The sequence below is a fragment of the Spea bombifrons genome, chromosome 1, assembly GCF_027358695.1.
Source record: "Spea bombifrons isolate aSpeBom1 chromosome 1, aSpeBom1.2.pri, whole genome shotgun sequence".
NCBI classification, from domain to species: domain Eukaryota; kingdom Metazoa; phylum Chordata; class Amphibia; order Anura; family Pelobatidae; genus Spea; species Spea bombifrons.
In genome coordinates this window covers 2369229-2384741 of record NC_071087.1, presented here as the reverse complement: position 1 = coordinate 2384741, position 15513 = coordinate 2369229, and the positions used below count along the sequence as shown (strand labels likewise).

General features: G+C 40.8%; 1 protein-coding gene across 1 annotated transcript; it reads right to left on the bottom strand.

The window, feature by feature from the left end:
• Positions 1 to 8523: 8523 nt before the first annotated feature.
• On the bottom strand, positions 8524 to 14626 carry LOC128467833 (vomeronasal type-2 receptor 26-like). The gene is made up of 4 exons (XM_053449573.1): positions 14507 to 14626; positions 11185 to 11409; positions 10414 to 10537; positions 8524 to 9505 (listed from the first exon to the last, which is right to left on the bottom strand). Exons 1-4 carry the CDS (start codon positions 14624 to 14626, stop codon positions 8589 to 8591), a joined length of 1386 nt encoding a protein of 461 aa, XP_053305548.1. The 3' UTR covers positions 8524 to 8588.
• Between the last annotated feature and the right edge of the window lie 887 nt (positions 14627 to 15513).

Here is a 15513-nt window from a genome sequence, read left to right as displayed (position 1 = left end):
GATGTGCAGGGTAAGTTACAGCACCAGGAGCCTAAAAGTCTGTACGAGCGACCAACAGAGTCGCTCGTACAGACTTTTAAAATCCCAATGCTGCAACTTACCCGGCACATCCCACTGGTCTCCCTGTTCGATCAGTTAATAAATGATAGAACAGGGAGACCAGCGGGATCTGCCGAACAATTACGGCACCAGGAGTATAACATTCTGTACGAGCGACCCTATTGGTCACCAGCAGGGGGCTCGTCTGCCATCAACCAATGGCAGACGAGCCCCCTGCTGACGACCAATAGAGTTGCTCATACGGACATTTAAACTCCTGGCGCCAGAGCGGCTTTAACCCCGTTTTAACCCCTTAACCGGGGAAAACGAAGAAAACCCGAGCACGAAGAATGTCCGCGAATATTCGCCCGAAGAGAAGACAGGACCAGGCGAATATTCGCGGAATACGAAGTTTTTTTTTTTGCCGAAGACGAGCACGAAGACGAACACGAAGAGCCCCCTGGTGCCCAAGTCTAGTTTTTATTGTTCAATAAAGGAATACCACAGGACTTGGATGAATGATGAATCATGCTTCTCTATCTGGAAGTCTGATGAATGAATCTGGGTTTATCGGATGCCAGGAGAACTTTACCTACTGGAATGCATAGTGCCTACTCGTTTGGTGGAGAAGGCATAATGATCTGAAGATATTTATTTCAGGATTTAGGCCCCCTAGTTCCAATAAAGAGTGACAGAAACCAATTCCCACAGACACACTTTAAAATCTTGTGGAAAGGATTCTTAAAAGAGGATGGACAGGTGCCCACATACCTTTGGTCATATAATGTGTGTGAGTATATAATATATATATCTATATATACACACACAGTATCTCACAAAAGTGAGTACATCCCTAACATTTTCGTAAATATTTTATTATATTTTTTATGTGACAACACTGAGGAAAAGACTCTCTGTTACAATGCAAAGTAGTGAGTGGATTTTAAACTGTCTCTTTAACAGGAGCTTTACAGTATTAATGTCAGATACAGGGGACAGGGCATCAGATACCCACGAGTATTAATATCAGCAGCAGTAATAGGAATATCATATCTGACTACCCGACTATCCCAATACCCCTTCTAAACAACCCCCTCACCACACAGTTCCTGGAGAGCGGAGCTACACGTGGGCCCTTTTAGATAGCGCTGTCCCTTTAAATGTCAGTCAAGCAGCACACAGGTACCTCACAGGCCCCTGCCTGCAGCACAACTGGTGTATGGGTAATGGCCACCTACTGGACCCTCTCTGTCAGACTCACCGGCAGCTTCATTCTCAGCAGACATGAGGAGCCTTCCCTCCAGCAGAGCTCAGCATGCGCAGGACACAGCACTCACTCTGCAGACACAGGGTACTCTGGGGTTTAATGGACTGTGAAGCTGCAGTGGCCTCACCAGCTCCTCTCTGCTTAGGAGGACGCTCCATGTTCCCCAACACAGTCTCTCACAGGGAGAGCACAGAAATCTAATCAGGAGTCACTTTGGGCCTAGTCCTGAGCTCTGTCACCATGGAGCTTCCTGCTTCCCTCTCATACTCTGCCCTCCAGCCTCCCACATCCATCCATATACACCCAGGCAATGCCTCACTGTCACCTGATTGGTGCAGCTGATCACAGGACCTGCATGTAGCTCCTCCATTTTGAGTTCTGGCAGTGGCTGAGGGGCCCATCAGCAGAAGCAGCAGTAAAAGTGAGTGAGAAAATGGCGGGAGCTGCATACATTGTACACAGCTGTGAGGGGTCTGAGATTTTACTTCAGGAAAAATAAATGCTGTTTAGGGCCCCAGATGTTTAAAACTCTTCCCAAGTTACCTGTATTCAGGACACCAGCAATTGAAGTGCTGTGAGTACTTTATTAGTATATAACTCTATTTATCAGTATATAATTCTCTAATGTATATAACTCTATGTATCAGTATATAATTCTCTAATCTAGATATCAGTATATAATTATCTAATGTATATAACTCTAAATATTAGGAATATAACTATATAATGTATAGAACTATATATATATATATATATATATATATCAGTAAGCTTTAGCAGTATATAACTCTATGTATCAGTATATGAATCTCTTATGTATATAACTCTATATAACAGTGATATAATTCTATATCAGTATATAAATCAATATCTGAATATTACTATCTCAGGTATTTAAAACTCTGATGTATATAACTCTATACCTGTATATTACTGTGGGAAGCACTATAATGTATATAAATCTATATCTGTATGTAAAGTAAATTTAGTATAGGTGATACCTTTATTGGCCGATAGCATATGAGGCTATCAGGGCCTCATATTATAGCTGATAATATATAAATGCTATAATATTCCTGAATGCATTTATAGGGTAATATGTGAAGTGGGGATGTGACCCGTTTGAACGTATAAATAAGCAAATGCTCTGGGAAAAAAAACTATCCAGAGGATGCTATTTCACTGGGTTCTGCCGCCGGCGGTGCGGTGCTCCCCACCTACTTCACCTCCAACATTGGTGTCATCCTGCGATGTCAGCGGGACCTCCTGCCCCCATGCCATATTGTGTCATAGTTATATATATATATATATATATATATATATGTTACATACATATAGTTAGGCTGAAAAAAGACATGCGTCCATCAAGTTCAGCCTTTCCTATATCTGAAAATTTTTTGCTGTGGATCCAAAAGAACCCAGTTTGGCTCCTTTCGATTTTGCACTAACCAGGGAAAAAATTCCTTCTTGACCCCAAAATGGCAGTCAGATTTCTCCTTGGATCAATACGCGGTTTCCCCATAATTAAAGATTTTATCCCCAAGTATTATGTTTTTCCAAGTATTTGTCCAGTTGCTGTTTAAACGTCTGTACAGATAAAACTACCTCTGCAGGCAGAGAATTCCACATCCTTACTGTCCTTACTGTAAAAAACCCTTTCCTCTGCTTTATACTAAATCTCCTTTCTTCCAGTCTAAACACGTGACCCAGCGTCTTAAGCATAGTCCTGTTTATGAACAGATTTCCACACAATGGTTTGTATTGGCCCTGAATATATTATCATATATATTATATATTATCATAATGCTATCATATCCCTTTCTTCATAACTATAGTGCTCCATTCCTTTTATTAATTTTGCAGCCCGCCTCTGAACCCTTTCTAGTGCTATGATATCCTGCTTTAGAAAAGGTGCCCAAAATTGCACAGCATATTCAAGGTGTGGCCTTACCATTGATTTATAAAGGGGCAAAATTATATTTTTATCCCGCAAATTGATGCCCCTTTTTATACATGACAATACCTTACTGGCTTTAGCGGCTGCTGACTGACATCGCACATTGTTGCCTAGTTTGTTGTCTATAACAATTCCCAAATCTTTCTCATTTGTCTTTATCCCTAATTCACTACCGTTTAGGATGTAGGTTGCTTGTGCATTCCCTACCCCGAAGTGCATAACTTTACATTTATCTACATTAAATTTCATCTGCCATTTGTGTGCCCAGTCCCCCAGTCTATCTAAATCTCTCTGCAGCACAGTAATATTACTTTACCTAGTTCAGTGTCATCTGCAAACATAGAAACATGATTTTAAACGCCTATTGCCAGGTCATTTATCATCACTGTCTGGAATAAGGAAAGTGTTTCTGCAGTGTGAGAGCAGCACTACCTTTACCTTACCGAGGCTTTTTAGTAGCGCACGTTCCCTACAACTTGTGACATTTCTACTATTTGTTAGTTTTATCAAGATTCCCATGTTAGACATTCCCACACAAACTATGCATCACTTTTGTTCCGAAAAAATAGGGCTTTTGTTTGAAACCAACGAAACATGCAAAAAATAATAATTTTGAGAACTTCGTCACAGTAGGTGCCTCAGCTAAACAATGACCGGATTAATGTTCGGGAACATTCCATTATTACACCCCACATAGATATTTTTTCATATTCTAGTGGGCTACATCCACCCTCAAATAGTACCCTATAGGGTAGCATTTTAAAATATCTGAATTGAGGGGTTTGAGAGTAATGAAAACTCAAGTCTTACAGGTATTTCCTAATCTTGCTTCACCTTTTGTGTCTGTACCTGTACATCTATAGGGTAACAAAACGGTCAATGTAGGAAAGAATGTGTGTACAAAATGGTTACAGAAAGGAAAAAAGTAACCATACCTACTGCAAGAAGTTACAAAGCAGGGTTTCAAGTCATTCTCAGTAGGATATATAGGTGAGAGCTTCGCCTATCCAGGTAGGACAAGAAATTACAAGCGTCCCAGAACCTCCCATTTATCTTCAGTGTTTTTTTCTGCCCTAACCTGGGTAGGTGAAGCTTCATCCCTTGTTTGTTTGTCTGAGGACTGTGTCTTATCTCAGTAGCTTCATCTCGTTAGCCTGCCATTGTTTGTTTCTTGGGGACCATTCCTTTCTTCCACATCAGAGTAGGATAGGATTCATGGGCAGATCCGTATTTACCTAACTCTAGCAGTCAGAGGAAGGATCCATTACATTGTTTCCGTGTAGCTCACTCGGCTGCCCTTGGACTGTGTTTTCTGTATATTGGAGATTCTGTAACACTATATGGCCATATTTTTCTTAGCGGAGCTTCACCTGGCAAACTTCCGGGCATGCCGGGCAGGTATGATTCTGCAGTAGGGTTGCCAATGTGGAAAAAGTACACTTTCCCCAGCAAGCTTTTCTTCTAATTGAGGTAGAAGCTAAGTATCAAATGATGTGACCCTTGACCTTGAATCTAAAAAAAAAGTGTGTTTTTAATATTCTGGGTAAAAAATATGTTATACAGTTAAATGCATTGTTTCTTTGGTATTATTTTGGGCTTTGGGAACAGGAGTAAAAAATCTCACACTCAATGAAATACCTTGCCACTTGTTAATGTAAATGATGGTATAATAAAATATGTGATGTCATATAACTTTGAGGACAAGTTAGTGTCTTCCCCTGTAGCTTTTCTTCTGAGATTTACTAGTCCGCAGAAGTTAATGTGTAATTTTTGTCCAGTAGTAATGAGTGGATGAACCTTAGTGAGAACTTGTTCAATATGTCTGGCTGGTGAGGGTACACATAGGATAGGGATGGGCCATTGGGAGGTAGGAAAGTGATTAAAACCTTCTGTGACCCTACATTCATGACACAACCTACCCACCGGTAATTTTCACAGATGCAAGTCACACAACCTTTTATTTCTTCCAAAGACAATATGTCAGGATCGGGGTCCATAAAGACGACTGTAATGACCCAGAGCGCCCAAAGATGGTTTTCAGGAGTTATTGCGCAGCAGCTGAGATGCAGCGCTTTAGGCTCGTCAGCCGTTTCTGCCTGGACTTTGTTTTCCCGTTATTCTGGTTACGGTGTTCTGTCAGCTCTTCCTGCCTGTTATGAAGCATGCCTGTTTCTGGACCTGAGTCTGTAAACTGAGACAAACATAACGGGTGCCCCACACCTTATAAAGGAAGCAGAGCTGAAGCAAAGAGCAGAACTGGAATCAAGGAATCAGAAGCACAGCGAGACTGGGGGAACTCTAGCGAGACTGGGGGAACTCTAGCGAGACAGGGGGAACTAAAAGGAAGCAGCTCCACAGCCTGGTTGGAGCCTGACACAATGAATTAGTGTCAGGCTCCATCATAGAAGCCCCGGCGGAAGTGGAGTACAGTAGTGGAGGTTGTCTGTGTGCATTGAACAGCCGTTCACCGGCTGCCAGAGAGGAGGATTCAGGTCCCCTGCAGTGAAGGGTTTTTCATTGCAGGTGGGGTACTTCACTACTGGTAGGTAGTTGGGAAAAAGTTAAAATGTATATGCCAAGTGCATTATTCTTCTAATGTACTTTACTACCAGTGGTAGAGGCTGATACATAGTAAACGAAGCATGCATACAAGGGACACAAAGCTATTGTTAAGCTAAGACAAGATCAAGAACTGATCAAGACCTAAATGATGCATCAGGAAAAAACAGGCCAAATAGGTTTTATCTGCTGTCAGATTCTATGTTTCTATGAATAGACCCAAGAGTGGCAGAGTTAAGACGTACAGTAAGGACCTCCCAACATTTCAAAATGTGAAAGAGGGACACTTTTTATGTTTTTAAATCTCGCGGAACTCACTGATGCAAGCAATTGCACTTTACAATGTTGCGCTTGCATCGTCACATACACTTCCTTTACACACACATACATGTACACTGCCCTTACACACACATATACATGTACACTGCCTTTACACACATACACTCCCCTTACACACACACATAGGCACTGCCCTTACACACACATATATACACATACACTGGCTTTACACACCAGCTAACAAATACCAACACTGCTCTTACACACACTGGCCCATACACACACATACACAAACACATACATACACTGCCATTACACCCCTTTCTCCCCATCTCTTACCTTTTCTTCCATCCGTCTTCCTTCATCCTTCTTCCTCCATCCTGTATCCTGCGGTGGGAGCGCGAGGTCTGCTCCCTCATCACTACGTGCCGGCTATTGCTGCCGAGTGTAGGGATGACGTCATATCCCCGCGCTCGGCATTATTTGCCGGCACGTAGTGATTAGGGAGCAGTAAAGCGAGGTCTGAAGTGTCCCTAATGTTGAACCGACTAGAGGGAGATTGCGATCTCCCAGCTAGTCTGCAGGCTGCAGTCGCTGATTGGGTGGCTGTGCGCCCCCCGCAGCTGCACCTGAGGTGAGTACTGATCTTGCCTCACCCTTCTTCTGCTCCTGCAAAGCGGGACAGAGGAAGGGATAGGCGGTACAGCGGGACAGGGACCCAAAATCGGGACTGTCCCGCGTAAATCGGGAGAGTTGAGGGCATGTTGTAAGTAATTTTGCCTATCCTAGTGCTTTATCAGTGAAGTTACCATAAGAATCTGGCGGTTGACTCAGCATTAATTTGAATGGAGTTCTAGGTCATCAATGTGAGTAGGCACAAATGTCATCCCAAGTTGGCTTGAGCTCTGGTCATACTAGCAAATAACTTCATATTAGTATAGATGAGTTTATCAGGCGACTATGTTTGGAAGTGTTACAACCTTTAATGTCACAGTATTTATTCCATGAAATAAAGTGTAGTATCAGACGGGATTCACTGCCCAACCAAGCAATAATTAGATATTATTGTCCTTTAAAACATTTTCAACTATTTTTTTTTTCAACTAAAGACACCCAATTCCTACTGCATTTATTGACTGCAATAAAAATAGTAATAGCCAGAAATTGGAGATCCTCCGAGGTAATAATATGGGCAAAGATAAAATCCCAATTAATTTACCAATGTCAGATGGAAAAGGGGATTTTGTCTCAAACAACATGGAGTAGCACAAAGTACGTAATATGGGAAAAGTGGCTAAAACTTCTTTCTGACGGAGAACTTGATGTTTAGACAATTTACTACTGAATGGAACCCTGTCCAGAGAAACTCGACACCATACATAGACAGAATATTCGATATCAATGGAATCCTTGTATGTTATGTTTGTTTTTTTAAGGTCATTGTAATGTCATTTTTGTATTGTTAATTTGTGAATTAAAAAAAAAAAAAAAAAACATTTTCAACTATTGGTGTCATGGAGCTGTGTGGTCCGATCAACTACCTCCCCTGAATTGTGCTTACTTAGCCTGTGACAACCCAATTTCCCCGGGTTCCCAGTCACTAGCCAAGACTCAGTGTAGGGTATAAGCAAAATGAAGACTGCTTTATTTTTCACACACAGTACTGGAAATAGCCAGCAAACCACATATTAACATAAATCAAGATATTGCGATACAAACCGCCCCTTAATCTGCCTCCCAGAGACAACAGGGGCAGTAACGGGATTAACAGTACAATAGGGTCCCAACCTCCACTATCTATTACTGGCCGAAATCAGTTTCAAGGTTTGACTGGGGCTACAACATAGTAGTGCACCATGGGGGTGGGGGCTGACATGAAACTAAAACAATGGCGGTCACTCCCTGTCTGCCAGAGATAATCCCCTCTGCAAGTGATGAGGTGATATACTTCTGGGGGTGACACAGAAGTATTTACAAAGCCAGTCAGGCCTCTCCAGTGGCCCCAGTGATGGAGGGTTACGTCACAATCGGTATGCAAATGATCAAGTGCAGAAGGAAACAAAATAATTTAGGGATTTGTTTTCAGTTTACTTTAATGTCTGACATGAAGTCTGCATAATCTGAATTCCAATAAGGGAATCTTTTAATTGTTCTGAATGCAGTCATTAACTCATTTATACTGATACGATGGGCATAAACATTATATTTACACTATGTCTACAGAGGTTTATTTGGTTCCTGTCGTGTGTGTCTTGCTTTGTGTGGTGTTGAGTTTATCTCTGTGCTTTGCAACATGTGGACGCCTCACCTTTCTTGCAGGATAAAATAGTTGCCTGTTATAAATAAGATAAATGCTTCTTAAAAGTATGTAGGGTTTTGTGTGCAAAAATGTATTTTGATGTCCAGAAAACTAATTCAAGTTTCTAAAATTGACCATTGACAGTTATAAGATAATAATACATATAATTCAGAATATGGTTCTTATAACTATTTGGTTAAACCTTTAATTCTACTTCCAAGTAAATATGTTTTTGTATTCAATTCCTGTCTAAAAAGAATTACATAGCATTTTGGAATAAATATACATCCTACAAGTCCTGCACTTGAAGCCACTATGGCAAAAATCTCTACGGCCACCATGTTCTTCCCTTTGGTGCTCAGATAGGCCGGGATCATCGCAATCCAAACGCTGCAGAACACCAGCATGCTGAAGGTGATGTACTTGGCCTCATTAAAACTGTCCGGTAATGTCCTGGCTAAAAAAGCTATAATAAAACTAAGAGCTGCCAGGAGCCCCATATAACCCAGGACACAGTAGAAGGCGATAACCGAGCCCTCATTACACTGAACGATGATCTTTCCCTGATAAGAGTGCATGTCCAGCTCCTGAAATGGGGGGGAAATGGCCAACCAGGAAATATTAATGATAACTTGAATGGATGAGCAGAGCAGTACTATAGAATTGGAGACTTTCACACTGACCCAGTTTGCCCAGGAGCTGCCGGGTTTCGCGGCTTTGAAAACAATATAGATCATGATTGTTTTGCTTAAAATACAAGACACGGCTAATGAGAAGAGGACTCCAAAAGCTGTTTGTCGCAGCATGCAGGTTACATCCTCAGGACGACCGAGGAACAGAAACACGCAGAGAAAGCTCAGCATGATGGAGACCAAGAGGAGGAAGCTGAGGTTCTTGTTATTGGCTTTCACAATTGGGGTATCTCTGAAGACAATGAAGATCAGTAAAATTACAACGGTTACAAGACAAAGCAGAATTGATAGAATGGATAAAACAGCAGCAACTGCATCCAAATATGATAGAAACTCCACCGATTTTGGAATACATCGATCCCTTTTCTCATTAGACCATTTATCACTTGGGCAAACAATGCAGTTTTCACTGTCTGAAAAATAACGTAAAGTAACATTATGTCTCAATATGTAAATTAAACATAAAATATAATATAGTATATAGTTCCCTCCCACTGAGTGTATCCATATTAACTAATGTTAAATTACTTCTTTTTGTTTTCATTTCTTAGATTTGAACTGAAGATAACAAACAAAAATAGCCGCAAATCTAATCGTCCCGATTTTCCTTCGCCCCGTTTTAGTTTCAGGAATCATATGCCTATCCCATGCGTGTTTCAAGTCACTTGCTGCACTAACCTCTACCACTTTTGCCAAGAATCTGGTCCACTCATCTCACATGGAAGTAAATATAACGGAGGAGCTCAAAGACCAAACAAGGAACAATAACAAAACCCCACTATAAGTAGATTTCTTGAGTAAATGTACAGTTCTTAAACATATTGAAAACAATGCATTTTGTCATTAAGGGGTTAAACCATTACTACTTTTTATGTTTTTAATGGGGGTTTTTTAGTGCACTGAGGCGCATTTGTGAAAGTGAACCAGCTGTGTGCAGAAGCATGGAGGTTGGAGCTGGTGTACAAAGGTTTTTCTCAGAATATCTGTAAGGTGCTTGGTATCACAGCTGGTTGTCGGCTGACAGGTAGTTTTTCTGCTCCCCCCGGGTGGGGGAGGTTATGCCCAGCTCTAGTCAACCCATGCCTGTCTTGTTTGTCTATTATTGTGATCACTTATAGCTACACCTGCCTCTCCTTGTGGCTCTCAATACCCCCCAACTCCACCCATGGGCATAAGAACCCCCAGTAACTCATGCTGCCCCCCAGATTTTAGGGGCTCCTACGCCCATGACTCCACCCTCTACCTTACCAGGAGCAGGCTTTCATTCCTACACACATACTATGAGTAAATTATGTGTATGATTCTATATAATCTATTATACCAGATCTATTGGATATCTCTCCCTCCGAGCACAGGACACAGTCGTAGCAGCAGATTTGTGTTCCAGGTCTCAGAACTTTTCGATATCCAGGCAAACAGTTCTCTGAACACTGAGACCTTGGAATCTACAAACAGAAAAAAAAATAGTTCTTGTTTGAGCCACTCTTATAAATTAATAAAGAATGAGCAAATGGTTGGGGCGCAGGTACATGTTGCTTTTTTTAGGACTTACAGCTTGGATCCATGCAGGCTTTTCCAAGAGACTAGAGCTTTTGCAGGATCCAGTCTATGATTCCTATGTGGTCTGCATCAGGCATAGGTGCTGGGCATTAAAACCTGGAGCCTGGGGATCAGAGACTGTTGTGGAAAGAAGAATTTCCTCTATGCTCCCAGGGCAAGCAGATTCCCTAAAAAAAGACCTGAGGTATCCCTGAGGTAAGGGAGGAAATACTTGCCTGGACATTTGTGTGTTGTCTGGGGAAGGTTTTCCAGAGCCTGGCTTAGCGAGGTCTGGCTGGGAGGTCTGGTTAGTGGGTGTTTAGGATGGTCAGTCTAAAATGTGACTTTATGGCTCTCATGCTACAGGGTTTTTCACAAGTTAGAACCATTACACTGTCAAAGTGGTTTTGTTTTACCATCTTTAGGATGTATGGTGCTGGTGAGTTTATATTATTTCTGTTAAATTATGTTTAATATACTCTATGCCTGTAAAGTTTATAGAAATGTAGCTTAATTTTAATGTAGGAAAACAAAAACAATAATCCCCCCTTACCTGGTTGTCTTTGTTCCTCCATATTGCTAAATGCGAGTCAATGATTAGCTGCTGACCATCTGGAGCCCACTCAGTGAAGTTACCCACAATGTTTCTAAATGCAGACTTATTTGATAAAAACACCCAGTTTGTAATTATGTAATGGTATGGAAATTCTCCATGTTCATCGTATAATGAGCGGCCCAACTGAGATGCAGATGTTATCCTTTTTATATAGCGATGCAACTGTTAAAAATGATTTAGAACAAAACAAGAGGACATTCACAGTCACAATGTAGGAGAGTTTTCTTCTGTCATTAATCAAGAAAATAAAAATACCTCCCATTTTACAACAGAACCCACCCAAACACTCAACTAAAATAGACCAATACCTGACCTCTATTATTCATCTACTAGAACTTCATATCATTAACTAGCATCAACCTTTCATCAGTCTACAGCACATCGTTGGAACCAACAGCACCAGGGTCACCATGAAGGCACAATTTAGAAGAAAATATTGTTCTTTGGTAAATAACAACATTGGATTTTGCATGTGAGCTGCAATTAGTGTTAGAATGGCGATATAACTTAAGAGGTAGCAAGTAACAATTATATAAAATATACAACAATATACAACATAAAGGCTTCTAATACGTTGCAATCATTTGCAAGGAACTCATAGACATTAAATGCTATTTCACGTCTCTTTAATGCTGCATGTGTAATACCCTAAGCCTTTTCATGCCCTTTTTCAATTTGAAGATTGCCCCTCTTCCTGTACCATGTGTGTAATAATATTAAATACTAATAAATGTTAAAATAGGTACCAAACAAGGTACTTTCGCTAGAGATATAACTTTAAAAAAAACCCTCTCTGTCCCAAGACAAAGTTCAAAAATGGCAAACAATATAATGTAATATTTAGGATAGGATTTTGCTGTCTAATAAAATTACCAAAATCTCTGGGATGTTGCTGATCATAAAGGAAGATTTTCCCTTCAGTGACACCTAACTTGTGGAAGAAATATGTAAAACTACAAAACAGTGGGTTTTGCTTTTAACTTTTTGATGTTCATCATTTAGTATGGATAATACTATACATGTAAAAGTCACATCACAGCAAAGACCTCTGTCCATATACACCAATCAGCCATAACATTATGACCACTGACAGGTGAAGTGAATGACACTGATAATCTTGTTATCATGGTGCTTGTAAGTGGGTGGGATGTATTAGACAGCAAGTGAACCTTTCTTCATCAAAGTGATGTGTTGGAAGAAGGTAAAAGTGTAAGGATATGAGCAACTTTGACAAGGGCTTACTTGTGATGGCTTGACAATTGAGTCAGGCCATCTCCACTGCAGCTCTTGTGGGGTGTTCCCGATCTGCAGTGGTCAGCACCTATCAAAAGTGGTCCAATGAAGCAATAACAGTGAACAGACTACAGGGTCATGGGCAGCCAAAGCTCGTTGATGCACGTGTGGGGCGAAGGCTGCTCCGTGTGGTCAAATCCCTACTGTAGCTCAAATTGCTGAAAAAGTTATTGTTGGTTCTAATAGAAAAGTGTCAGAACACACAGAGCACTAAAGTTTGTTGAATATGGGGCTGTGTAGCTGCAGACCAGTCAGGGTGCCCATGCTGAGGGGTCAGCATGGGCACCCTGACTGGTCTGCAGCCAAAAGCACTTAAAATGGACACATCAGCATAAGAACTGGAAGAAATGGAAGAAGGTGGCCTGGTCTGATGAATCACATTTTCTCTTACATCAGGTGGATGGCCGGATGCGTCATTGGAGAAAAACATAGCCCCAGGATGCATCCATTGAGGCCCCATCTAACAGACCTAAAGGATCTGTTGCTAACGTCTTGGTGCCAGATACAACAGCAGACGTTCAGTGTAGTGGAGTCCACGCCTCGACCCATCAGGACCTACACAATATTAGGCAGGCGGTCATGATGTTATGGCTGATCTGTATATACACTCAATGGCCACTTTATTAGCTACACTCTTTGCTAGTACTGGGTTGGACCACCTTTTGCATTAAGAACTGCCTTAATTCTTCATGTCATACTTTGCACAAGGTGCTGGAAACATTTCTCAGAGGTTTTGGTCCATATGCACATGAAGGCATGATGCAAACCTCCTGTTCTACCACATCCCAAAGGTGCTCTATTAGATTGAGATCTGGTGACTGCGGAGGCCATTGGAGTTCAGTAAACTCATGGCCATGTTTAAGAAACCAGTTTGAAAGGATTATTATTATTATCTTTTTTTTCCAACAATTTATGCAGCACTTAATAAAATACATATATTCAAGGGGTATGACAAGACAATTCTTCCTGTATGTCCATCAGCGTCTGACACGTGAAGCAGTCTGTATTTCATACATACCTGGTGTTTATAGATGTTTTGGATTGTATTTCCTTTTGAGTTCTCGTTATAAAATAAGTGCATGTCATGCAAAGCTTTAACTAAAGCACTCACTGAAATAAACACCCGGGGAGAAACACCAACATTCAGATGATCTTTAACAAATAATTTACGTTTCCCACTGCAGTTACACAGAGATATTTTATAGATCTCTTCATAAAGCCTATTCTTTTCAGAATTTTCCGATATACATTTATAATACAATGTCCATATATCTTCGAGAAGCATGTCTGCTGGACGGTTTGAAGGATGGATATTATCAAAGAAACTTCCGGTATCCGGTAGTGCTAGAGGATGCGGTTCTATGGCCAGACTGCCATTCAGGGGTTCTACAAAGTAATCTGTGAGATGTTCATTGGAAGCCCAGGCAGGAGGAAGGATTAATGTTATATCTTTATGTTTGAGACACAGAGTTAAAATGTGAATAATTCTGATGCTGAAAGAGCCGCAGAGTATAATAATTCGAGCCGATGACATTAAAACAGTTTCTGACATCATTTTCATATTTTCAGATAGTTCTTGTGATAAAATAATTTTTACAGTGAAGGAAATACAAATTCCATAATTTGTCAGATACGCTCTCAGAGCCTGACTCTCTGTCTCTCCGGTGTCATCATCAACCGTGAGAATTCCCACCCAGGTCCATCCGAAATGTTTTAGAATCTTCAATATCATTTTATTATAGACAAGATAATTTTGAACAGAGCAGAAGAAATGCGGATAAACACGTCTATCACTCAGCGCATAGTCTGTCGCTCCATAACTGATCTACAAGATGGAAGAGAAAAGTGTAAACATTCTGCGGTAAAGGTTTCTAATAACAGCTTGGAGTCAGACATGGTTGTGATCTCACCATGAAACTGAATGCTAATGTCAGACAATACATGGAAGACCATTCAGTTTACTCACCTGTGCGTATCCATACACCCCTAGTAACTGTGCTATGGGAATGGTAGTAGTAGAATGGTGATCGCCAATAAATCCAGCCACGTTGTTAGAATTCACACAAGAGTAATTAGGGACGGTCATGCGGGGGCCAGACAAAATCTGAAGAATGCTTTTCACAGCTTTTCTTTCATCTAAACAGGAGTCATATATATGATAACCCAGGGTAATATTTGGTAAAATGTTTGGGTCGTTGTTCAATGTTTCAATGGTGAAAAGAAAGACCAGTAAATTGATGTAATCCATGAGGCCTGGGCTGTAAAGGTAGAAGAATTAGATTAAAGCAGAAGAACATAGTCAGAGGTCTGCCAGATAAAAACACTTATTAAGACTTTGTAGGAATACCATGTTACCATCAACTGACAAAGGTTCTAGATTTAAACGAATGGCAAAACAGGCCATAGGTCAGTAGAGAGTACTAGCGTGAGTGCCGTAATTACCCTCACATATTTATTTAATGTAGGGCATGTCTTGCAGAAGACAAATCAAGGACCTTTGTGAAATATTTTTGAGTCAAGCCCATTCCTAGCCCTGCCTGAGATGGTTGCAAATGTCTGAATACAGTGGAGAGTGGTGGTCATGGCTGAGTCTGGTCCCACCCAGTACAACATGTGGCCCCTCTTCACAGATTGAAAATGTCCAAAAAGACAAATCTACATAAAAAATTCACCTTATACACTTCTTCTGAAGAGAGAAATCTTATGAAATATAGGAATCCTTGGGCGGTACATAGTATAGTCCCTCTATTTCTGTCTGTTCCCTCCTCAAACTCCCAATCTCTTTTTCTTTTCCTAATGTGTTTTAATTTTTTTGTCAATCCTACATAGTGTCAGTCCTAATGTTTCAAGAGTTGGTTTAGTAAAAAAAATAATAATCAACATTTCGGTTAACCTTTGTAGCCATTATCATGCATTTATCATGTTCTCAAAAGGAGATGCCAGCTCCTTAGTGTAAAACACAATGACCTCTGT